Raw genomic sequence first — 23352 nt, 5'->3', positions numbered from 1 at the left:
GGGAGAAAATTTGCTAGTTCTCGATTTTAAGCCGGCGAGATTAGTCAGCATCTAGTTCACTAACTAAGCTAGTGCCGTTTTGGAAAGTTAGGGCACACGGGGAAAAGCCCTATGCCCGGACCACTGCGAAATCAAATGCTCATGAAGACGAACTCGAGCTGCTCCCTTTTCCTTGTGCTATCCACAACATCCTCCATCCATCGCAGCCAAAATGCCTCCAAAGAAGAAGACCGATAGACCCGCCAACGAGAACGTCTCTCTTGGACCTCTGTCCGGAGATGGTAATGTCCCCTACTCTCTTCAATTCGCCAATCATACCCTCTGACTCCGACTAGGCTCGCTCGTCTTCGGTGTCGCACGTATTTTTGCCTCCTTCAACGATACTTTCGTGCATGTCACCGATCTCAGGTTGGTTGCCCTCCATCCGTGCTCGCGGCGTTCGTAGAAATTGTGGACGCCGGCCGAATTATGAATAATCTAGGAGAATGCTGACCGATTTTTGCGCTCAGCGGTCGCGAAACTATCTGTCGTGTTACTGGTGGTATGAAGGTCAAGGCTGATCGTGACGAGTCTTCCCCCTACGCTGCTATGTTGGCTGCCCAGGATGTTGCTGCTCGCTGCAAGGAGCTTGGCATCAACGCTCTTCACATCAAGATCCGTGCTACTGGAGGTATGCAAGCAGACAATTTATACAGAGCTACAAAAACTTTTTTATGATTACATGCCAACATCTTACTCTCCACAGGTAACGGCACTAAGACTCCTGGCCCTGGTGCTCAGTCTGCGCTCCGTGCTCTCGCCCGTTCCGGAATGAGAATTGGAAGAATTGAGGATGTTACCCCGACTCCTTCCGATTCTACTCGCCGCAAGGGTGGTCGCCGTGGTCGTCGTCTATGAGTCGTCTACTTTCGCTTTCCGCCTCCATGTTGCGTACCTCTGTTTGCGGCTGGAGCGAGGATGGAATGCATGGATACATTGGCGCTATCCTTTTGCATTACGTGGATGGAATAAACGCGAAGAACGGCAGTAACGCCTGGTCTTCTTTTTTTTCTTTATCCCAAAATTTCTTGCTCGTGTACGTTATGTGGGTGTTAGTACTGCCCTCATATAATCCAATCAAACGAGATACTTGAGCATTTTAAATCGTTATTCAATACTGGATGTGTTTTGTATATTGGCCCTATACATGGAGTACTCCGGATATTATCCTAAGGTAAACCTTGGTAATAATGTAGCTGTGCTCACGTCTTAATCTCAGCCAAGTTCCTCAATTTGTGGAGTACATACCGCCGCTCACCGTCTGCGTTTGATCTATAGACCGGAATGGACCTATTTTCCCTATAAAGCCCGATATCTGTCTTGCACTTAAGTTCTCCCATCTCCCATTTATCCAATCATCAGGAGGCTATTTTCTGTCGGGAGTCTGATGATACATCTTGCGCTGGTCCCTAGTCGCCACACCATCACTCGAGTCGACAACGGCTTAGCCACCACATCTTGCCAAATGTCGGATTCTCCTCGACCGACTCCTACTCTTGTCATCAGCGACCTCCCTCCAACAACGCTTGTCGGCATCGACCTCTTCTCATTCAACTCTACCCCGAATTTCTACGGAGTGAAGGACCTACCTCCAGGCGCACACTTTCTCTACACAAGTACAACGGAAAGTTTCTCACTTAGAAGCGGTGAATGGTTCTATGTCGGAGAGAATGGCAGTCCAAACCAGCTCGCCCGCCAAAGTCATATCGATATAAGATTGCGAAAATGGGACAAGGCGCTGGAGGCGGTCGTTCCTGTTGATGAAAATAGTGATGCTGGGAGACAACAGGCGATGCGGCAAAGAGCCAATCTGGGGAGGATTTGGGCTTCTGGAGGCTTCCTAGCCTACCAATCGCAATTGAACGCGAGGCCGACGACGACTGTTGGAGATGGCGCGAATACGATAAGCTATCAACATGAGCGTGCCCCTTCTCGAGGCGATTGGCAGAGACTCTCAAGTTCCATATCGCCATCGGTCCTAGACCGCATCTTGGGCCAGTCTGACTCTCTTGACCAACGTTGGACAATTACATCCGGAAGCTCTGCATCGAGGGATACAGATTATATCCCTGGGCTATCGACCACGGATATGGCGAATTCAATGGGGGTTGCTGGAGAGCGGGAGAAAGAATTACGCTTTATCCCTGTTGATTTGAAGAAAACTTGGCGAGAGGGTGCTATAGGCCGTGAGCGGACGGAGGCTGCGCAGGACCGTTCGTGGGCTCTAGGCGATCTAATCAAGCATGGTATCCCAGCCCCCAAGCTATCCGACGTCAATAGTGATGCAGCAGGGGAGGAGCAGGTGCTGGGTGAACTACAATTTACCTTCTTGATGGTGCTTACCCTGATGAATTTCTCAAGTTTAGAACAGTGGAAACGGCTTCTGGGTCTAATACTCACTTGCAAAAGCGCAATGAAGGAGCGAGAAGACTTTTTCGTCAAGGTTTTACAATTGCTCAGGCTTCAACTGTGCCATTTCGAAGATGTCGAAGGGGGGCTGTTCGAAATGGATGGAGATGATGGTGGAAATTACCTCAAGAGTCTCCTCATTAAATTCAAAAAGTCCGTTGATGAATCCGAGGCCTCTGGAGAAATGAGGGTCAAGAAGGAGTTCGCGCGTTTGGAGAACTGGATTAAAAGCAAATACGGCTGGGAGCTATCAAGACGTTCCATAGTACGGCGAGGTATGCTGGAACTGGAAGATGGAGAGCAGGTAGAGATGGAGCTCAGCGGTGCTGAGGAAGAGGACGAAACTGGCGAATATGCACCAGTTATCGTCGACCTTGAGGAGCCGGTCCTTGCAGAACACCCAGGAGAAGACATAGATATGACAGACACGCCGTCACAATGAAGATTCCGGCAAAGGGTTTTCCATGGTCAACCATCGCTTTACCATGCATCTCTGGCTAGACGTATGGTGTCAAAAGAAGGCGTGGGAAACACATTCTAGCGTCGCCATTACTTTCAAATTACGCGCAAATTCACACTTCGAGGCACCAATGACATATTCTCTCATCAAAGCTATAAGCGCATCGCCTGCACGTGGAGTAAACGTTTCTTGGCCAAAAACCCATCTATGCCGCAACTAACCAATTTTGATAGCGACAAACAATTTCGCGAGCGATGAATGATAGGGTATGATCTGATAGCCTATAAAAAATTGATATACTCAACGAGAAAATGAATGGGATACACCTCGATGCTTCTGGTTCACATTTAAATAGTAGGTGTAGTTCCCTTAGGTTTATCATGTGAAGTGGTTTTGAATCTACAAACGATCCCTATCTTCAGATGAAGGTAGTGAACCCGTTGGAGATGGGTGCTGTGTACGGATAAGCAGATTGCTATAACATATTAACACTATAACGTCATTTCTCAGTGAGAGAGCCAGCCGATATACCTTCTATCAGCCACAATCCAGCGCTATTCCGTCGCATATCTGGTGCTGCCGGGAGGCAGGGACCTGAGCAGGCTCTGTATGTTGCAAGAACCCCAAGAAAAAGGGCAATAGTATACCAGCGGCGACATTATAAATTCCCACGGTGGAAAATGGGTTTTTATTGGATTTGAAAATGGTTTTGCCATTGCGCAGATAGCATTATTCCGTTCCTCTTTTTTTCATACAAAGGAACAAAACATAATAATTTGAGACATGACATTTTCTTCCCGTCCGTCCCAGCGCCAACAACCAATCCTCTGGCACATCTCCAGTCGTCGAACCCCACCACATCGCAAACGCAGGAGGTAGATTTAACGGTAAGATTTCTGGAAACGAGCACGGGCACCTGGACCACCGAACTTCTTTGGTTCAGCCCGTCTGTTATCGGCAACAAGAAGGGTTCTATCGAATTGAACAAAGGCCTGCTTGAGCTGGTTCTTAGAGTGCTCATCGACGTATTTCTGGTAGTAGGCGATTAAAGCCTTGGCGATGGCTTGTCTAATGGCATAGATCTGGGAAGTGTGACCACCACCGGTGACACGGACGCGGATATCGACATTGGCGAACTTGTCAAGGCCGACTATGAGGAGGGGTTCGTAGACCTATTTATCCCAGATGGGCCGAATTGCATTAGAACGGATTTCCCAGTAGCGCCCCCCAAGGTAAAGTATGCCCATCGTAGCTTTCGCTTCGACACCGTCTTTTTCCTCTATTGCCACTCTATTTCCTCTTTATGTATTCCGGGGGCATGCGCGTACCTTGAATCTGAGGATTTCTGGTTGGACAAGTGAGATCGGCTGGCCGTTCACTTTGATGAGCCCTCTGCCTTGCTATTTGCATCTTCTTAGCATACATTCCACCAAGACCCGTTTTTATTCCCAAAATTCCCTTCTCCCGGCGGGTTCATCGTACCTTGCAGTGGGCGACAGCGGTAGCTAAACTCGTTATATGTCAGTCAAACAAAATCCATTTTCCCCAAGCCAAGATAACCGGGGTAACAAAAAGTTCGCACCTGTCTTCTTCTTGCCGAAGCATTGCACGCTTGGAACAGCAGCCATGTTTGCAGATATAATGGCGGATGGCTTGGGTTCGACGTGCAGAAATCGGAGGTTGTCGAAGGTCAAAGGTCGATGTCGCCGTCGCGCTGGTGAGCCGCAAATCGATATTCCAAAAGTCGGAGATGGTGGGCGCGCTCGCTTAGTGTGCCCCTAGGGCAGCTTAGCTAAGCAGTCACGTGATACTAAGGAGAAAATGAGTGCCCCATCGCCCAGTCCACGCAGTGGCGGGAGGAATAATCGAATCGTACCCGGTCAATTGAGCATTTGCTCGTCGCTTGCAGCATTTGAAGGTCTTTGCCGTGCACAGTGCTTTTTGTTTTGTCCCGCATTCTCTTTATGTGTCAATAATACCGCTTGAATTCGCTATGTCGCAAAGCATTGGACGAGTATGTCGCCAGATTAAAATAGCCAGCCATTAGCTTACTGACCATATTTCTGCGTTCAGACCCGTCTCGCCTACTCTCGAACATGGCACTATATAGATGTAGGCTCCGATCCACGGAGTCTGGGCCGCGTCGCCTCCTCGATAGCACTCTTCCTCATGGGCAAGAACAAGCCAATCTATGATCCCTCGACCGATTGCGGTGACTACGTCGTGGCAGTCGGGTGCAAGAACATTCACACCACGGGTAAAAAGAGATTTCAGAAGCTATACTATTCTCATTCGACGAGGCCGGGAAGTCTGAAATCTATGTCGATGGATAAGATGTTCGAGAAATGGGGTGGTGCGGAGGTACTGAAAAGAGCAGTCCGGGGAATGCTACCTAAGAATAAGTTGAGAGAAAAGAGGATGGCCAGGCTAAAAGGTGCGTGCGCTTTTGTCGGTCTTCATCTTCAAGACTTTTAGAGGGCGATGACTGGGCAAATTGAAGCTTTGATAGATTTGGAAACTGTGCTGACTGGATTTTTACAGCCTTCGAAGGCCATGCCCACCCATACAAAGCAAACATTGTCCAATTCGGCGGAAAAAGCGTACTGGGTGAACTGCCTGAAATTAAGAAAGCTTTTCAGCGAACGCGAGAAGTAGCTGCAGCGCAGTGAGAACTTTTTTGATTTCAATGCATCACATGCGGAGTATCTAGGAGCGAGGGTTTATGTATTACTAGTATCACATTTTGGTCAATTGTATTGTATATTGACCTTAGATTTTTGATTGAAGTCTTGTATGATATTTGATTTACGAACGGGACTAAACAAGTCAGGTGTACAGCGCTCCTACTTAGGTTTTTAAAAGGTCCAGCATCACGGCTCAAGGACCCTGGTTAGAGCTTTGAAGTTGTCGCCCGTATGTAGCGGTCAGTTCCACGCGCAACCGTGCATTGAATTAAGCCATTCGGCGCCGAGGTCGGCACATATACTTCTGCATCTTTACCAACATTTTTCAGTCCTTTGTGCCAGCTCAGACCTTTGCATCGTTAGCGCGGCGAAACAGAATGGACCACCAAAGTTCGAATGATGTGACTTGCCTAGTTCAAGGTAATGCTTGTTAGGAAGCGAGTACGACACAGCTTTCAGCAACGGCTCAGTGCCAAGGATTTCACTAGCCATTTTATACATTGTGTTTTGCACGCTTGCGCTATCATCTTGCGCAAAGAGCCTTAAACTGATATCTCGCGCCGAAGAGAAGGCCCGGTCGAATTTAGGAACTACGGACTTGACATGGTCGAGGTTTTCAAATGGCATCCAAGTCCAATTCGCGTCAATCTCTGTGCTTAAAATCCTGTCCCAGGTTTCAGGCAACGTGGTGAATTCATCTTGTATGAACCCGTGAAATTGGGATCCTGTGCTCTTGAGAAGGAGAAGGCCAGAGATCGAAGATTTGATTTCAATCCCCTTGCCCTCAATGACATCGGCGTCTGCGATTCGGACATCCGTACCATCGCGCATGAATGAATGTGGGTGTAGCTTTCCGTCGATAGCCATTCTTGTCCACCGATGAGCAACGATATGGACATGCGCCGCATGAATATGTTTATATGCCTCTATGAAATGACTCCCGATAATAGACGCAAAAAGCTCGGGAGAAGTGACAGGATGCTGTTTGGCCAATATATATATGGTATTTTTCATAGAATCCGTTGCAACAACGACGCTATTGTCGGCTTTGGTGTATCTGCTTCCTAGGTAAATGCTTGGTCTGCGCAGCTAACACTGGAGAAACATACGAGCTTTCAATATCACCCTCCAGCAACACACTGACTGTCATTTCCGTGACTGTTTGCCAACCAGTTGTGGTATCACGGTGAACCTTGCACACTTTGACATTCTCCTTTCCATATCGTGCCGCGGCTAGGGTGGTCTCCATCGTTGAGCAGAGTAACTCTAATATCGTGCCAAACAGAAAAGATCTGGTGATTTGAGTTATATATAGGGCTTGGTGAAGTGACAAAGGCCAGGTCTGGGCTTTTAAATATAATCTGCAGCAGGGTATCAACCGGGTCTCGAGGAATAAGCTTGAAAAGGGGAGAAGGAGAGATGTAGCTATAGCCCTTTATATAAAGTACAGCGGAGGACGATTACCGCCGAGCTCACATTGGTCAGGAGATTTAACTAGCTCTATCAAATGCTGAAACAAAAATTCCCAACACGCACTTTCTGGAATGAACTCGATCTGGTTGACTGCAGGGCATGCCGGAAGGTACAGTAGCATAAAGGGGCCTTTGGCATCCCGCTAATAGCGCCAGCAACGTCCGCGAACGGGGATGTCAGGTTTGGAACTTGCAGGTGGCCATAAAGACCGAACCTTTTCACAGTCTATCGTGTCACAAGGTATTAATTCGGAGCACGGCGCGCGGGAGGGTGGAAAAGGGGCAAGCATGGGCACTGATGAGCTGTCGGCGAGCGCCGATGGCCGTACCAGAGGAAGCGAATGGCCCAAGCCCACCTCCGTACTCCGGAGTTAGTGACTTCATTTTAGAGTTCTTCAAACCTACGACACTGAAACGGTGGCGCAACTCATGATTCTTTACTCAAGAGCCTTCCAATGGAAGGATGGTGTTAACTACATTCATCAGTTGACAAAGATTTGGTCTATAGCGCATCAAATCTGTCCAGTGACACAGCGGGAAGTATTCAGGAGCCATGAAAGATATCCCTCTGATCGACTCCTCAAAATCCTTGAAGGACCCATCCCTCATCCCGGAGAAGGCATGCATAAATAACGTTATCGTTTCCGTAGGCTTCATACATCACACCATTCCATCCCTTGATCACTCCAAGGCCACAATCCCCGCGAAAAGCCACCAAACGCCAAACCGCCAGGGCTAAGGTACAATAGATACAAGCAACCAGAAGAAATCTGATCTGACGACCTGAAAATCATCGTTACAAAAAAGACGTGCATGCAACAATGACGTGAACCCTCAAATAAAATACATACGTAAAGACGAATATGGCAAAATGGCAGTGAAGAAGTCTAGTCCGATGCGAGACTGTCCGAATCGAGTTCTAAATCATCTTCTAAAACAATTCGCCCCATCACGCTCTTATCGAAGAGGTCTAGCGCAAAACGGCGGGCGGGGAGTCGAAAATGATGGCTTTCAAGGATAACTAAGGTGTTTCGAAAAAGCTGTGTTTGCCGAAAGTGATCTGGATGTTTTGTTTTGATGCTATTTTGAACTCAATTAGCAAAATGTTTAAAAATGAGGATGTGGTTATCAATAACTTCGTCTCACCTCTGTAGGTCGGCAGCCGCCCGCTTTGAAAGGACCGTATTTCCCATATCCACGAGAAGGTTCAAGATTTTTTGGTTAATCGGATCCGAATCGGTCACAGCGGATTTGTATCTCTGGTTTGCTGTCCCGTTCACCTTGGAATTGGATCCAACGGGGCCAAAGGAAATCTGACATCAATTAATAACCCATTACTCAACGTTTTCGGAGTCCATCAACGTCGGAATAACGCACCTTATACATCCTTTCCAGATTGATAGGCATACATGAACCCAGAGACTGACCCTTGTAGTCCACTGGAGCATCCCATCCAGCTTCAATGAGCATCTCAAGCCCATGTCTACTAGTCGAGATAAGGCCCAGCACAAAGAAAGCTGTACCCCTCATAGTCAGCACAGCTGCATGCTCCGCAATCTTGATGATTAGTTGAAAAACAGGGCTTCCTTCGAAGAATTGGGCACTAAGTTCCATCGACCCAAGGTGTCCAACAGCCCACAATGCCCCCTTGACCCTCTGCAGCACCTCGGGGTCTTCTTCCTGTATATCGTAGTCTTGAATTGTAACCACGAACTCGTCAAACTGACCAGAATCAGCCAACAGTCTGCAACCTTCTTTAGTGCGAGCCAGTTCTCTATAAAAGTGTGGTGGCGCCCTGCCCGTATCGTGCATATCTACGAGATCCTCAATGACTGAGCTGTTCCGACGGGGCTGATCAAGATACGCTCGGCATAGTGATGCTTCAACCAAGCCAACATATGCGTCATTTCTGCCGAGAAACCAGTCATCCATCTCTTGATGGACAAAGTCGAGGCCATCTAAGTAATGGTACCCGACAGAAGATGAAAGGAATCGAAGCAATAAAGATGCCCCAATTTCGCCGAGATGGTCAAGAGATGGGCGACATTGGACCACATACTCGAGCAGATCTCTCTGGTTACAAGCCTCTTCAAGAACTTTCATCGCGATCTGACATACGGCAACATCAGGATCGTAGAGTTGGGAGATAAGAAGCATAATAATCCATTCCACAGCCGGCGTAAGCTCCACGCCACCCACAACATACTTGCGCAAAACCCGCGTTGCGAAGATGCGAATATCTTTCGTGCCAATTGTCAAGGCTTTGAGTAGCATTAACCGAAGCTGGCTGTCTAGTGTGAAATCCATATTGGCAAGTATTGCTTGTACGAGGTCACTCCGATCGTTCAACTCAACTATGTGATAGAACATATTGAGCATATGCCATCTTTCCATCATATGGAGCCCATTCGGATCGCTGCTTAAAGTGCCCAACATTGCAAAATAACCCCAGCTTAGGGTATCCATCATCTGATTCCGAGAGAAAACAGGTGAAGAGGAAGTCAGGCCGCTCGTTCGATCCACTTGAGCTAGGCATTCCGCGATTTGCCTTAATAATTTATTCTCTGCGAGATACTTTGACCCTTCAGGAGTCTGGATCAATGTTCGCATTAAGGCACAGCCGGTCCTAACGTAGCGCTGATTTGGCTTGGTGTTGCGGATCATTGAGAATCTATACTTGAAGGGACGATAAAAGCCTACAAGGCGTTTCATGAATTTGGATCCCTTAATAGCTTCGTCAAGACGTTTTGGGTTGGTCAGCGGGCCTTCAATGATGTTGTGGATCAAATCCCATTTCCACTTCATAAAATTCACAGAGTTCAGTACATGTGTGCTCATAATGGCTGTTCGGAACTGAGCTTCATCCATGGTTGGGCTTAGTTTCGGCTTCCCTTGTTCTGCATTGAGAAAGGAAGCCGATATATCCGCTTCTGGGTTGTATTTCCCAGGCCCAGATGACATCCAGGTTGATCGTGTCATCGTACGATTGATGCTCTCCATTTGATAAATAGTCGAGGCGGATACACGATGAACATACATATCGTTCGCCATTCGTGAAGGTACATTGTCAGGGAGGACCTGGAGATGCGCGCATACCGATTGCGGTAGGGAGCGGTAAGCACGCTTTAGCACCTCTGCTAGGAGCAATATGCCTTTCCGTTTAAGGCCTATGTCCTGCTCATCTTCAACCAAGACAGCTAGGGACTAGGGCAAAACAGAGTTAGCGCTTTCAAACGGCAAAATTTTTGCATTTATTCTGTGACGGGGAGGTTACCTTGATCAAGCCAGCTTCGATCAACATTGCAAGGACTAAGGATGCAAAATGCGCAGTGAGGTCAAATACGCCATCTTCCGGCTCATAGAATGTGTGAAATTTGAAGTCCTGCTCGGAGCCCCTTACACTCGCAACCCCAGCTCTGCCGTATGTGGTTAATCGCCGACCAGCAAGGAAAGATGAAGACCATGAAGGAGGTTTGATCCGTAAAGCGTCGAAGAGAAGTTCAAGAATTACGTGTCGTACCGAAGCTTCTGGGCATTCCAAGGAGTCCATCAGAGATCTGAGAGGCATGAATTTATTCTGAGCCAGCGTCAGGAGTCCTGGCCAAGTCTTCAACATAGTGGAAATTGCCTTCGCAGAGGCATTAAGTCTGGTGCTTCTTTCAGCTTCAGACATGGGCTCAGTAAAGGTAGCAAACACCCCATCCAGTTCCGATCCTGATCTAAGGTACTGCCTAGTGCTGGGAGAATCCAGTGCGTGGATGAAGCTTGCGGCCAAAGTATCGGATGCAGCAAAGCTACCATCGCACAATGCATCGTTTAACACCCCAATTCCACCGGCAGAAGCGAGTAGCCCAGGATCTTTTACTAGTATCTCAGCCAAGGTCATAATGCATATACTCCTCAGGCGATCGTCCCTATGCTCTGCAAGAGATACCAGCGTGCGGACGACAGCCCGTGATATTTCATAAACCCCATCTTTAACATCCAGGAAGGCACGAATGAATTTCAGCGCCTGCTCGCGCTCCATGCTGGCCTTTGACTCCTTGACCAGCGAACAGATTGCCAGCGCATCTGTATTAAACGATCTGATTATCTGGATGGAGTGTCGATCAGCAATTGCGTAGCGTGTTAGTCTGTAGCCAGCTGCCACGACTTGGCGACTATCGCTCAACAACATCACCTGAATCCGCAGGCCAAAAACAGACCATTTCAAATCATACTTCAAAGTCGGATGGCGCTTGAAAAGTTCCACAAGGTTATTTGCCCTTTCAACGTAATATCCTGGTGACATCCCCTCAACCTCCAGCTCTTGAAGAGTCTCAGCAAGGACGAACGTGGGCGACTCGCTCTCACTGACATCATCCTCCTCGTCGTCGTCGAAGGTGTCGCCAGTGGTTTGAGTAGCTCGCGAAGGGGATCGGCCTACTGGCACGCCGAATAGGCTCGATGGGCGGTTGAAAGTCAATGGATCGGGAGTGTGCGCTCTCTGTAGTTCCTCCTCGAGCTCGTGTTGAAGCTGTGCAATTTTGCGATTTGATGAACTCAGCTCAGATTCGACCCGTAGTCTTTGTTCTTTTGTCTGCTTCAGATTCTTTGCCAAGAGCGCCTCCAGCATGTTCTCCGTCCCATTCCTGATTTTGAGCTCTTTCTCCAGCTTTCCGCGAATGATGGCTTGTCGTTGTTCTGAGGTGGCAGGCTCTCCATCGTCGGCTGCGCCGTTGCTTCGGTAGTTATACACGGAATCCGGTTTTGGAGTCGCACTTCTCGATACGCTTGGGACTCTTAATTCCGAACTGAAGCTCCCGGGTCGGATGCTGGAGGGAGCGAGGGAAACCTGTGGAGCACTGGTGGTACTCCCGACAGACCGCGGGTAGGCATTTCGCTGAGATCCGGATACATCGTCATGCCAGCTCCCATCTGTCGAGCCATCGCCCACGCTAGAGGAAGGCCGCCTGTCGCCCAAGGCCCGGTTCTGAGTCGGCGTAGCGGAGGAAGTACGATTGTACGTTGCAGCCATGGGTCTCCATCCAGAAACCCCGGTGTCGCGGTTATCTGGCGGAAGCACTGTGGTGTCGCATTGGAGCTACCAAGAACCGGCAGGGTTTGGGTGGATGATTCGGCCCGAAATCGAGAGACAAGGCTGCTAGTCAATGATATAATGAGGGGAAGAGAGGATGCTGGTGGGGGATTGTGAATAAAAGATGGTAGTTGTGGAGATCGCAGTTATCTGAAGTAAGAGTCAAAATGGAAGAGATCCTCAACAGATTAATGTGCTAGCGAATGGAGTGAGAGGTGAATGAAGCTGATACTCTTGTTGAACTGGAGGGAAGATCTGGCTGCGATGGGATGCGACCTCACCCAGGCGTGAATTCTCAACACGTGATGCATCCATCAGATCGCAGCTCAAGGCATTGGACCAACGGGCGGATCAGCCCGGCCGACATTCGCAGGTTCCCAAGGCGACATCATAGTCACTCAAAAATAGCGGCTTGTTCTTGATTCTAAGCCGGTCATGCTGCCATCCATGAACGCGTATACGCAATTAACTAACCAACATCCGCTGAGGACGATATTGTTCACCAACCCAGTACTCCGTACTTTAAGGAACATTTTCGCAAACAAACTGCACTATTCATACGTAGTTACTTCTCTACAAGCCTCCCTAGTGAGTATCCTTAAAAAAGTAGATGGTACTTTAGCATGACAGCCAGGAAATTACCTACAAACAGGGCAAAGCTACCCCTGATTAGTTACTCCATACTATCGAACTACTAACTACAATATGGTGATGCGCTGATGTTGCTCCGCGCTGTCTTCTGTCTCTCTGCACGTGATCAGGCACTCATCTCGTAGCTCAACAGATGAATTGAAATGTTTGCAAACGTCAGTGCCGGTTGGAAACAATCAACATGTCACCAAGCGTCCCTGATGTCCAGTCTCGCACTGGTTAAGCACCTGTTTCTATCAGCATTTTGCTGACATATGCTGTGGCTCTGTTCTTTCTCATTTCCAGGTTTCAGGAGATTCCCCAGATCCTTTCTCATTTGTTGGCGGAAAGCATGGCAAGCAATAGGAATTTGGATAATACGACACCCTCGGTCAATGAGCTTCGAGAAATTATTCGCCTGATCCAATGCAGGCTGTGCTCTCACCTGTTGAAATCCCCCGTGAGGCTACCTTGCCAGGAGACCGTCTGTCAAGGATGTTTACCTCCCTCTCATACCAGGAAGCATATCACTTATCCCATTAACAAAGAGCGAGAGCAAGGCTTTTACTGTACACTCAAGAAAACTGGTGGCCTGGAGACAAACCCAATGGAATGTAGGGCAGAGCATTCATTGGCTGATTGCGGTCTTGTTGTGGCCCTAGACAAAGTCATCGAGAACCTTGCGGGACGAATGAATAAACTGTTCTTAAGCAACACCGTTTCAAGCCATGATACGGCATTTGCAGTCGAAACCGTTGACCCTACAAGTCTGGGGCTGAAACTTGACGATCAAGCCCTGCCGCTGTCCTCTGCCAACGGGAGCACGTTTGCTGCGATGTACAGACTCGCAGGGCAGGGCCAATTACCATATGATGCAAATATCACGTATGTCTCCGAGGTTGAACCCGTCTCGTCGCTGGACCAGTTCGAGTTGGAGGTTTTCCGGGACGTGCAGCGATCTATTAAAAATGAGCTGGACTGTCACATATGCTTGGCCCTCATGGTTGACCCGTGTACGACTCCATGCGGTCATAGCTTCTGTCGCCTGTGCCTGGCGCGAATACTGAACCATTCAGACCTGTGCCCTGTTTGTCGCAGGAAGCTATCTGGCTATTTACACTCAAGCCCAGTGAACTTGCGTCTTGACGGGCTAATCTCATCTTTCTTCCCTGAGCAGTTAGCAGAACGGAGAGAAGCATTGAAGGTAGACGGAAACGGAGAACTTGATGAGACAAATGTGCCACTGTTTATCTGCACCCTTGCTTACCCATCTACACGAACTTTCCTCTACGTGTTCGAGCCTCGGTACCGACTGATGATTCGCCGTGTTATGGAGAGTGGAAATCGCAGGTTTGGCATAGTGGCGCCAAAGAGTACGGCATCAACGCAAGACGATGTCGCAGATGACGCACCGTTTCTGGAATATGGGACACTGGTTGAAATAGATCGGTTTAGCCCACTTCCGGATGGAAGATGTATCATACGCTCTACGGGTAAGTATCGATTCAAGGTGCTGGAAAGCACCGTCGTTGATGGCTATGCCGTGGGAAAGATAGAACGCGTTGAAGACGTGTCGATCGCACAAGAAGAAGCCTATGAGGCATCCGAGACTGGGCTGCCAGTGCCCGTGGAGCATGACCCCAAAGACGAAATTGACCGTCTCTCCACCCATCGATTATTCCAAATTGGATTAACGTATGTTGCTAAATGCCGGGCAAGCAAAGCAACCTGGCTTGATGATCGAATTTACAAGTTATATGGACCACCTCCGCCGGATTTGCGAACTTTTTCTTACTGGTTTGCCAACGTTCTCCCGAGACCTGAGGAGGATCGATATACCCTTCTTCCAGTTACTACTGCGAGAGACAGACTCAAGATTATTACCAGGTGGATCAAAAAGCTCGAATCTGGAGAATGGTAAGGATATGTTCCTGTCCTGTCGCGAAGGCTTTGGAAGCATTGCCACCGCACTTGATTTGGGCTGAATGATTTTGGCTAACAAATGCCACCATCCAGGGCCTTAAAGTCTCCTTACACTATCCCCCGGGCCGATCTCTTCCTTTCCGCTTTTCGCCCCGTATCCTCATCCCTTGTAGCGACTCTGCAAGTAGTCCTTGGCACTCTCTTCGTCCCTGTCTTGCTGCTTTTGATCTACAAATTCGCCACTAAAGGGAGCGACTCTTTCCCCGGTCCTTCTAGCATTTCGTTTTCTATTCTACCCTTTGCTTTTTCCTTTACTTATACCTACCAATCTTCTTCTCCACCCTCAGCTGCCCAGGAAGGACAACAACACCATTCACGAGCTCAGCATTATATGAACCAGGGCCGAGGCTTTGTTAATCCCAGTTTTATGGATAGAGAGTACATCTCTAAGACGGTTGTGTTAGGGGCTATATTTGTTTTGTGCATTTCTAGGGTTGTCAGGCGCGTCGTGGAGGTCGTCAGGCTCGAAAGAGATAGGGCGGAGAGGCTACAGAGACGGGAGGCCCGCTTGGGATCCCTCTTAAATGAGGCTACCGCTGGTCGCCCGATCACTTTCGGCGATACCATCCATGGGCAGAATCCCGCCGGCCGTTCGGAGGCGACGCAGATGACTAGTCAGGAAGTCTCTTCTGGCACAAATGATAGGGCTCGTGACGGCTCTTCTCAGGATAATAGCAACTTTAGTGAGAATATCTAGTCAAGGAAAGGTTGGCAAAATCGGGGAATCGTGGAAACTTATAGCTTCATCACGGTTTCAATATAGCTAGCGTCCCTTTCTACTTTAGCCTGCTTAAATACGGGCAGGAAAAGGACTGCTCACTAGCAGATAAACATCGGAATAAATATTTGATTCTCCTTTAAATCAGACCCATCCCTAAATCCAGTGAGAATCGACTTCACTAATAGTACACGCATTTCGGTACGACTTCCTGCTGAAAAATGAAAGGAAATAACGCCAATTATCTAGATAAGTACGAAAAAGGCCACATGAAAATGCCTCCCCAGATCAAATGCTTCAGCGGAATTCGATGGAGAAAAGTTAGTGAAAGAAAAGCTCTTGGAAGGAGATCAATGCTGTCATTCCACAGACAAAAAAGAGAATTTAACGACCGATTACGGCGAGTGAACCTCATCACCTTCTGCATCAATATCGTCTTTGATCACCTCCTCAGCGGAGGCTGGCGGAGAAGGCATATTCTTTGCAAACTTCGAATCTACTTGCGCCCGATGGCTGGCTCTCTTGTACGTTTCATCTGGGTTCGGGTCACGAACCGAAACCTGGATTTGATGCACTTGCTCTTCCTTTGCTTTTGCGCGAGTAGGGGCCAAGCCAGCCTGGGCAATCGTGCGGGAACGTTCGGGCTTCAAGCGAGTCTTGCCCAAGATTGGGTAGTAGTATGCTGCTTTCTGAGTAAGACGAGTGTCTTGGGTTGCCTGTGCTGGATCAAAGAGGACAAGGCCGATATCTTTGTACTTTTGGTCGGTGTTTAGGACCTGTGTACTAGTCGCGTAAGTGCGAAGACGGTCGTATCGGTGGTATTTGGTTCCGTCTGGTCCCTCGTGGGTGTAGTTATCAGCATCATCTCTGTTGGGGTTTGAGAGGCTCAGACTATTCTTTATTTTCTTCGCTGAGCCCTCTTTTTCAGCCAGGAAAAGATCATAATCCCAAGGAATCGGTCCAGGGTCGGGGTAAAGACTCGGGTTGGCTTTGTGGAGGGCCGTTTTTGAAGCATGTTCTTGACAAACTCTTTCTTCTGGGGCTGATGGGAGCAGGATTGCAACATCCATACGGTCATCACGCTTCCCTGCGGAAGCTTGAACCGGGGCTTTATCGAATTTAAATTGTAAGAAGCCACCAGGGTCCGGAAAGCCGTCAAGATCTGGAATAATAGGGAAGAGTCCCACTGGCTTTAAGTTTGGATTATCTGGATGCACGAGATTTGCCCAGGCATCGAGCTCCGCCTTAGTGGCAGGCAAGCCTCTAATCTGTGATTCTGTATCCTCTCCTGTATGCTTACTCTTTGGATATGCGATGTCAAATCCTTTAATAATATACTTTTTGATGTGCGACGGGTCGTCTCGCGATGGTTTCGGTTTCTGCACTTTGTGCTTGGATCCTCCCGGCGCAATCCTCGAATCCACACTCCGTCCAGATCCTGCTGTGGCGATATATTGAGTTCTGCGAAGAAAGCTCACATTCGCATTCCTTGGGGCTGGGTTCCTCAATTGGTCAGGGGTCATAAGTAGAGGCAGATCAGCTGGGTCAAGGAGAGGGGGGTTCTCCGGAGCCATGATAGCTAGTTGAGAGGAATACGTTAAAATTGATGTAAAAAGTATAAGGAGGCGGCCAAAGCAGTATCTTACCACTTTCATCACCCAAGTGTAAACCCGGAATTCCGACCAGGTCAATAGGCATTCCTCCTTCTGCATCAACATCAATATTTAGCTCCTCGCGACGCACCATATTCGCTACAAACCCGGGACTGAGGAAGTGCTCTAGACCCTCATGCGGGACCTCCAGGAATTTAGGAGGCATATCAGGGACGGGAAGATCATTGCGATAGCGAAGTGAAGTGATATATTCTTGATGATAGCCCCCGGGGCCGCTGTTCTTTGACTTTGACATTGTGCGGTCGCGGAAGCCGACTTGTAATGTGAAGAAGAGCACAAGGCAACGAGCGCAATTAAGTTCAAGCTCTTGTGGCCGAGGGGAAGGATCAAGGACGAAGTAATTCGCAGACAAAGGTGCCGAGAGCTACCGCCGAAGATAAAAATAAAGGTCAAAAATTATGTAGCTTCGTTCAACCAGGCTCTAGGCAAGGAGGTCGAAAATCTAATGGGGACGGAGGACGAAGCGATTACTGGCCGATCGCAGTTTGTCGTCGAGCTTTACTGTGGTCGCTGGCCGTTGATCCCAGATATTTTGCCTCGTTATACCGCTTATAGTGACTATCCCAAAAGGAGTTTAACGCAATTCACGAGAGAGCGGTGCCGGAAATAAATTGTTCCTTGTCCCACTGGTGACCGGGTGGACGGCTCCGGCGTGCAAGGACTGGTGTCCAGAAGCTTTGAGCATGACATTCTTAACAATAATAATCTAGTTAAAGCAGATCAATATTACAGACCTATCACCAGTTCCACATGCACTTATAAGTCATTACTCGACTGCCAAGGCGATCATATTCCAGGCTGCCAATCCAGCTGTCATTCGTGGCGTTAAGTTTTCCGAAAACGCTGGCCCCTTTCCATGCAACGACCTGGGGATCAAGTTCTCGCGGGGGTGCTCCAACAAGGACGGAGTTGGAATGCTCCGGATGCTTGGCTTGCAACCGTTCCTCCAGGAATGAATGGAATCCCGAGATAAGGCTTCCACCCCCGATAACCAATATTCCTCCCAGGAAGTCAGTAAACCGTCGGTTGTCAAGGCGCGACGCATGAGTAATCGAGGTGAAAATGGCATCATCAAGAGGGAAAATAGGTAAAATATCGTCCCTTTCATCGACGGTTGGCCGTCGGGTGGGGTTCACCTCAGCTGTACTTTGCCCCGTAGGGATAGGTGTCGACGTGCCCCCCTGAGGAGTTGCAGCGACTTCTGGAGCTGGCGAAGCTGCCGCCGATGAGCGTGGGGTCGCTTCAAGATCCTGGAGGCGGTTTAGAGGGTTGCTATGTTGAAACCTAGCTGGTGTAGATTGGACATCTGCGGGCGCGTTTGAGCTCCCATTCAGTGAGAGGTCGCTGTTAGTAGTTGGAAGAGGTGGAGCAATGGCTGTGAGGATTGCTGTCTGAGCTGCGGACACGGGATCATTCGGCTGTCCATCATAGAGGTCGTATGTTCGGGCAATAAGTTTTCTCCTTCCTTTTAACTTATTGGAGAGATCAAAGATTTCGGGCTGGAACCACCCCATTGGTGCTAGTATAACTTCATCATAAGCCTTGAACGTGTACTTCCGCGTGTCCTGCCCTGAAGCTCGGAGATGGAAGTCAAATACTTGAACGGAAACATTCGTTTCATTCAATGTACAGACATTTCTTTTGAGCTCCTCGGCCAGTAAGAAGTCGTATCGTCGGTTCAAGTTGATCTCGTCATATGGAAAATGGTCGAAAAGCATCATTTTGATAAATGTGTCAGTGACGTCTGCTCCGCCATACTTGAGATTAACACGGGAATTTTCGATACACATTCCTTCTTCCACGCAGCAGATGGAAGTCTTTTGTGCTCCGATATCAACCACACAAGCAGCCGTATATCCGGCACCAAACGTGCCCGCGAGACTTTCTTGCACAAAACAAACTCGACCAAAGCCAAATTCACGCATTAACATGTCAAGGATTTGCGTGACGTACGCCTTCTCGTAAAGATCCGGTATAACGAAAACGCATGAATATTGGGCCCAATCTTTCTTGCGCGTGAGACCTAGCTGAGTTTTAATAGCGTCTTCCATGATAAGAGAAATATCCAAGAACAACATATTTTTGTCATCGTAATCTCTCTCATTACACCATCCACTCTGAATTGGCCAGAAGAGTTTATATCTAGGCTGGGAATAGTCTGGAATTCTCAAGGCGGCCTCTCCGACAATATATTCAGGTGCATCATTTGGCCCAACTGTAGTCCATTCAATCCTCATAGGGTCATTGTGCTCCGAGATCGTTTCTGGAGGCGTTCTTCGGTTGTAGTTGACAACCATCTCTTTTGAGTTTGGAAGTGTTCTCCTCTTGTTGGCGCGCATATGCGCCTTCAATTCCGCGCACATCGTTGTGTACTTCGAAGCAAACTGTACGAGCATATGTCAACAAAGCTAATCAATAAGTCCGTAGCTTCTGGCTATCCTTACCTCAGGTCCGAACATTTTTTCAGGTTCCATAGGTAGACCATCATCTAACTTCAACCTCTTTGGCTTGGGCTCTCCACCATCTTGTTCCGCTTCGTTCTCCTCTGCTTTTCGCGCTATAGCCATTGGGACGGTTTTTGGCAAGGCGTCACTTGCGAGACCAATTCGCAAATTCTGGCTCCCAACATGGATCACGATCGTCTTGGATCCTGCTACTTCCTGCACCTTCTCTCCGCTCGCATCGACCATCGTGGTATCCCCGTCGGCTTCGGTTTCTGGCTCAGGGAGTGGTACTTCATTTTTGATCGCGAGGGCTCTATCCCGATCTTTAGCATTTTTTGCCATCCGATCTCTCGCCGCTTCATTTTGTAGACGATAAGCGAGGATCTGGTCGTCTCGTTTCAGGTATTCCCTAAAATAGGAGAGGAGAATCAGCATCATTATGTTTTAGCCGCAGCTTTTACTTAGAGAGTCCACAGCAATCATACTGCTGCCATTCCGGGTAAGTCTCACGTATAGTAATTCTTCTGGTTGATGGCGACGACCTGCGGCCAGCTCGTAAGCTCCATATTATTATCAGTCCGCTCCAGGCCTGCGGAATAAGGAGTCAGTTCCAACGTCATTGATCCAGGGTAGGCTATAATCTAACCTTCCTCCTTCAGGATGGCCTTCCCGGACTTTTTTCCCACCATGATGAACAGCCGGATCTTCGAGAACCCCTCCGCGAACGCCGGCGCGATACCGGATGGAGGAATGGAGGTGAAAATCGACGTAGGAGATAAACAGTGAGACTCTTGCAATGCTATGCAAAATGAGAATAAAATCCAGAATCACTACTGTGGCACGGAAAGTTCAAGGAGATGTAGAGTGAATGGGCTTGAAAGTGAACGAGGTCCCATTGGCAAACAACGTCGAGACAAAGGTCGGTAGAACCATCTTGATTGGTGCGGCATCCAGCAAGAAGCTTTGGTCCAGCTTCCTGCAAAGTATCATTCGGCATCTTCCGAAAAAGACAGAAAACTATACAAACTAGCTCCAGGCCAACCTTCACTCTCATATCACTCCTGCTATTACAATCTGGCAACACTTTTGACGCTTTCCTTTAGGGCTCCGACTTTCATCCGCACCTTAGGGATATCCTGCCGTCACCGACCGGCGTGTTGAATGTACCCCTAAACCGTCCTCTGCCCCAAAAACCCGATACATAGTAGCCTGCGCAGCGTGCGATTTTCTAACCTGGAAAGCTAACGGCGTGGACTAATAGAAGAATTCTCAACGTTTCGTTGGACTGTCTAAGAAACACCTGTCATTTTCGGTGCGAGCCCGCCGGCCTTCCTATAGTTCTCGCTGCACAACGTCCAACGATGGGTGGATCGCTCTCCAGACTCTTGTCCTTTGGATGGTGGGCGAAGAAAGAAATACGTATCTTGATTCTGGGACTTGTACGATACATGCACTCTTCCCCGAGAAGCCGAGAGCAAAGGGTGCTTACAAAGAAACTAGGACAATGCTGGGAAGACGACACTTCTCTATCGCCTCAAGGTAGATTCACAAGACTGCATTTTGAAGCTGAGCAACAGGCAGCCGTATAGTATTGACAGAAGCTATGAATTATTTTAGATTGGCGAGGTTGTAACCACGATACCTACAATCGGATTCAATGTCGAATCTGTCACATATAAGAATCTCAATCTCAACGTTTGGGTATGTGATCTCCGCCATTTAGGCAATTCCATTAAAGCTTGAGGCTGGAATATTGAGGTAATCAAAGGCTAACTTGTGTCTCATATAGGATCTCGGAGGACAAACGTCGATACGCCCCTACTGGCGATGCTACTACGCCAATACAGCCGCCGTTATATTCGTCATTGACTCGACAGATATTGAGCGACTAGGCACAGCGTCAGATGAGCTAGCAGCAATGTTAAATGAAGAGGAACTCCGTGACGCGGCCCTTTTGGTTTTTGCAAACAAGCAGGATCAACCAGGTGCCAAGGGCGCTGGAGAAATTTCAGAGGCGTTGAAGTTGGGTGAACTGAGAGACAGGAATTGGAGTATAGTTGCTTGTTCTGCTATTGATGGTAAAGGCATTGACGAAGGTATGGATTGGTTGGTGGTAAGTATATTCGCTATTTCCTGTTTCGGGTTACGGCTGACGGGCCTACAGCAAACTGTTCAGTCAGAAAATTCATGAGACCAGGTTACCTAGCTTCTGCATTGCTCATCACTAAGGAACTATTACGCATAGCTCCTGTCGGTTATTCCACCGCATAGTTTCCTGCATTTGTGAAGGCGCGTTTTCTTTAATACAGGCCATGACACATTCACTATATCCGTCTTTATATATCCGACCTTGCGCCTCAGCGAGTACACATACGGAGGGATTTTTGATGCTAGATATAGGAAGTTTGGGTTTAAAGCAAAGCATCCACGGTCCCAAATTGATCGCTTCGAATGTCGGCAAGCCTAGATGCCGTCTCCAACGAAAACCCATCAGTTAAGAGCCGGTATTGTGCGGCGACCGGGAGGAAAGAGCAATTTATCCGACCGGGTATTTCTGTTCCGTGGAATAAATTTTTTATCCGAGATATTGCCTTGAGTTCTATATTCATTTCTTCTGATCCAAACGAGGGAAGTGCTGATGGATTACTCCGTCAGGAGCAGTTGTAGGAATAATTTGCGCCCTGGGACTTTTAGGCTTGACCCGTAGAACTCTAAGTCAAATCGCGCTGGCTTCCAGAACGATGATTTGAAATCTCACTCGATGAAGCGAAACTGAGAGTGCGACATTGGTCGATTCTAGAATGGGCTGACCAGGCAACAAAGTTTCCGGTTTCAAAGCTTTGAGGTGGCGAGGATACTCACCGTGTACTCCATACTCCGTACTCCGTACGGGGTATGTATGCACTATAATTAGTGACGGCCTGCAATGCAGGGTGAGCACCCAGCATATGGCCCTCAGGGGAGAAAGCTGGAACAAGAAGTTCATTCATTTTTCATGTAAGAGATGATGATCCAGACTGATCTAGAATTTGTGGCCATCATTGATTAGCCAGTCAGCTCCAAGCACCCAAGTAATCTCTTTCTTGGAAGAAGGATTCGAGCTCTGTGAATTATTAATCGCGATTCCCCGTACGCAGCACCGACTCCGTACCCCGTTCGGCAAGCCCAAATATTGAGTGTTTGTTTTATGTCAAACGCAGAAGCTTTGCTCTACGAAGTTTGATCAAATTTCAAATTTCCAAAGTTTTATTTTGCGTCCGCTGACGGTGGCCAAGAGAGGCTCTCAACGCCATCGGGTAATTTAGTCATATAGCTAATCGGCACTATAAAGATATTCGGCGTGGAAGGTCCGCAAACGATACCTTGTGGGTGGATGGTGATGTCCTTTCTGCAATGGTGCGTACTCCGTAGAGGGTCCTGTTGACCGTTGAGAGTCCCCTCAACGGTCAACCCCAACTTGCGGCTCAAATGAAACAATTCCCACTACATAGACGCTTCTCTTTCTTGGGTAACTATGGTTTGAACAGAGTTCTCCCGGCCGCCGTACTCCAAGCTCCGGACCTTTGTGAATTTTTGAATTAGTAAGGGTGGCGTGGACAAGAACATTTGGAGATACTCTGTGTTGATTGTAACGCTTTGCTGAGGTAGAGCTCACTACCTAGCTAGCAGTTAATCGGCGCCTGTTGAAGGTGCATTCAACTAGTTACAGGGTACGGAGTAGTTCCAGAGCACATTGTGAGGTACAGAGAAGTCGCGAAGCCGA

At 48.3% G+C, this 23352-nt stretch overlaps 10 protein-coding genes across 10 annotated transcripts; 5 read left to right on the top strand and 5 right to left on the bottom strand.

Annotated features, from left to right (window-relative positions):
- The first annotated feature begins 179 nt into the window (after positions 1-179).
- On the top strand, positions 180-1181 carry CIMG_04348 (40S ribosomal protein S14). Its single transcript, XM_001244906.2, has 4 exons — positions 180-281; positions 336-408; positions 510-670; positions 746-1181. Exons 1-4 carry the CDS (start codon positions 212-214, stop codon positions 895-897), a joined length of 456 nt encoding a protein of 151 aa, XP_001244907.1. The 5' UTR covers positions 180-211; the 3' UTR covers positions 898-1181.
- A 146-nt stretch (positions 1182-1327) lies between these two features.
- Positions 1328-3240, top strand: CIMG_04347 (AAR2 family protein). The gene has a single exon (XM_001244905.2). The coding sequence runs from the start codon at positions 1427-1429 to the stop codon at positions 2888-2890; it is 1464 nt and encodes a 487-aa protein (XP_001244906.2). The 5' UTR covers positions 1328-1426; the 3' UTR covers positions 2891-3240.
- A 126-nt stretch (positions 3241-3366) lies between these two features.
- On the bottom strand, positions 3367-4923 carry CIMG_04346 (40S ribosomal protein S16). Its single transcript, XM_001244904.2, has 4 exons — positions 4491-4923; positions 4391-4413; positions 4237-4308; positions 3367-4080 (listed from the first exon to the last, which is right to left on the bottom strand). The coding sequence occupies exons 1-4, from the start codon at positions 4534-4536 to the stop codon at positions 3790-3792; spliced, it is 432 nt and encodes a 143-aa protein (XP_001244905.1). The 5' UTR covers positions 4537-4923; the 3' UTR covers positions 3367-3789.
- CIMG_04345 (mitochondrial 54S ribosomal protein YmL23) lies at positions 4786-5753 on the top strand. The gene is made up of 3 exons (XM_001244903.2): positions 4786-4922; positions 4982-5342; positions 5450-5753. Exons 1-3 carry the CDS (start codon positions 4902-4904, stop codon positions 5575-5577), a joined length of 510 nt encoding a protein of 169 aa, XP_001244904.1. The 5' UTR covers positions 4786-4901; the 3' UTR covers positions 5578-5753.
- On the bottom strand, positions 5603-7135 carry CIMG_04344 (urate oxidase). The gene is made up of 3 exons (XM_001244902.2): positions 6702-7135; positions 6003-6649; positions 5603-5941 (listed from the first exon to the last, which is right to left on the bottom strand). Exons 1-3 carry the CDS (start codon positions 6839-6841, stop codon positions 5799-5801), a joined length of 930 nt encoding a protein of 309 aa, XP_001244903.1. The 5' UTR covers positions 6842-7135; the 3' UTR covers positions 5603-5798.
- A 347-nt stretch (positions 7136-7482) lies between these two features.
- CIMG_04343 (cytosolic regulator Pianissimo) lies at positions 7483-12340 on the bottom strand. Its single transcript, XM_001244901.2, has 4 exons — positions 10339-12340; positions 8442-10268; positions 8211-8377; positions 7483-8144 (listed from the first exon to the last, which is right to left on the bottom strand). The coding sequence occupies exons 1-4, from the start codon at positions 12079-12081 to the stop codon at positions 7952-7954; spliced, it is 3930 nt and encodes a 1309-aa protein (XP_001244902.2). The 5' UTR covers positions 12082-12340; the 3' UTR covers positions 7483-7951.
- A 783-nt stretch (positions 12341-13123) lies between these two features.
- CIMG_04342 (ATP-dependent protease) lies at positions 13124-16980 on the top strand (the record flags this gene model as incomplete). Its single annotated transcript, XM_001244900.2, has 2 exons — positions 13124-14688; positions 14788-16980. 2 exons carry the CDS (start codon positions 13124-13126, stop codon positions 15449-15451), a joined length of 2229 nt encoding a protein of 742 aa, XP_001244901.2. The 3' UTR covers positions 15452-16980.
- CIMG_04341 (RNA polymerase II-associated factor 1) lies at positions 14954-17611 on the bottom strand. Its single transcript, XM_001244899.2, has 2 exons — positions 17119-17611; positions 14954-17051 (listed from the first exon to the last, which is right to left on the bottom strand). Exons 1-2 carry the CDS (start codon positions 17378-17380, stop codon positions 15868-15870), a joined length of 1446 nt encoding a protein of 481 aa, XP_001244900.1. The 5' UTR covers positions 17381-17611; the 3' UTR covers positions 14954-15867.
- Positions 17612-17811: 200 nt separating this feature from the next.
- Positions 17812-20443, bottom strand: CIMG_04340 (chromatin remodeling complex subunit). Its single transcript, XM_001244898.2, has 4 exons — positions 20236-20443; positions 20100-20178; positions 19590-19998; positions 17812-19529 (listed from the first exon to the last, which is right to left on the bottom strand). The coding sequence occupies exons 1-4, from the start codon at positions 20276-20278 to the stop codon at positions 17883-17885; spliced, it is 2178 nt and encodes a 725-aa protein (XP_001244899.2). The 5' UTR covers positions 20279-20443; the 3' UTR covers positions 17812-17882.
- A 188-nt stretch (positions 20444-20631) lies between these two features.
- CIMG_04339 (ADP-ribosylation factor-like protein 1) lies at positions 20632-22177 on the top strand. Its single transcript, XM_001244897.2, has 6 exons — positions 20632-20765; positions 20851-21028; positions 21090-21128; positions 21207-21290; positions 21379-21702; positions 21754-22177. The coding sequence occupies exons 2-6, from the start codon at positions 20951-20953 to the stop codon at positions 21778-21780; spliced, it is 552 nt and encodes a 183-aa protein (XP_001244898.1). The 5' UTR covers positions 20632-20765; positions 20851-20950; the 3' UTR covers positions 21781-22177.
- The last annotated feature ends 1175 nt before the right edge of the window (positions 22178-23352 follow it).

This window comes from Coccidioides immitis, assembly GCF_000149335.2.
Source record: "Coccidioides immitis RS genomic scaffold supercont3.4, whole genome shotgun sequence".
In the NCBI taxonomy this organism is placed as follows: Eukaryota; Fungi; Ascomycota; class Eurotiomycetes; order Onygenales; family Onygenaceae; genus Coccidioides; species Coccidioides immitis.
This window is presented reverse-complemented; position numbering and strand designations above follow the sequence as displayed.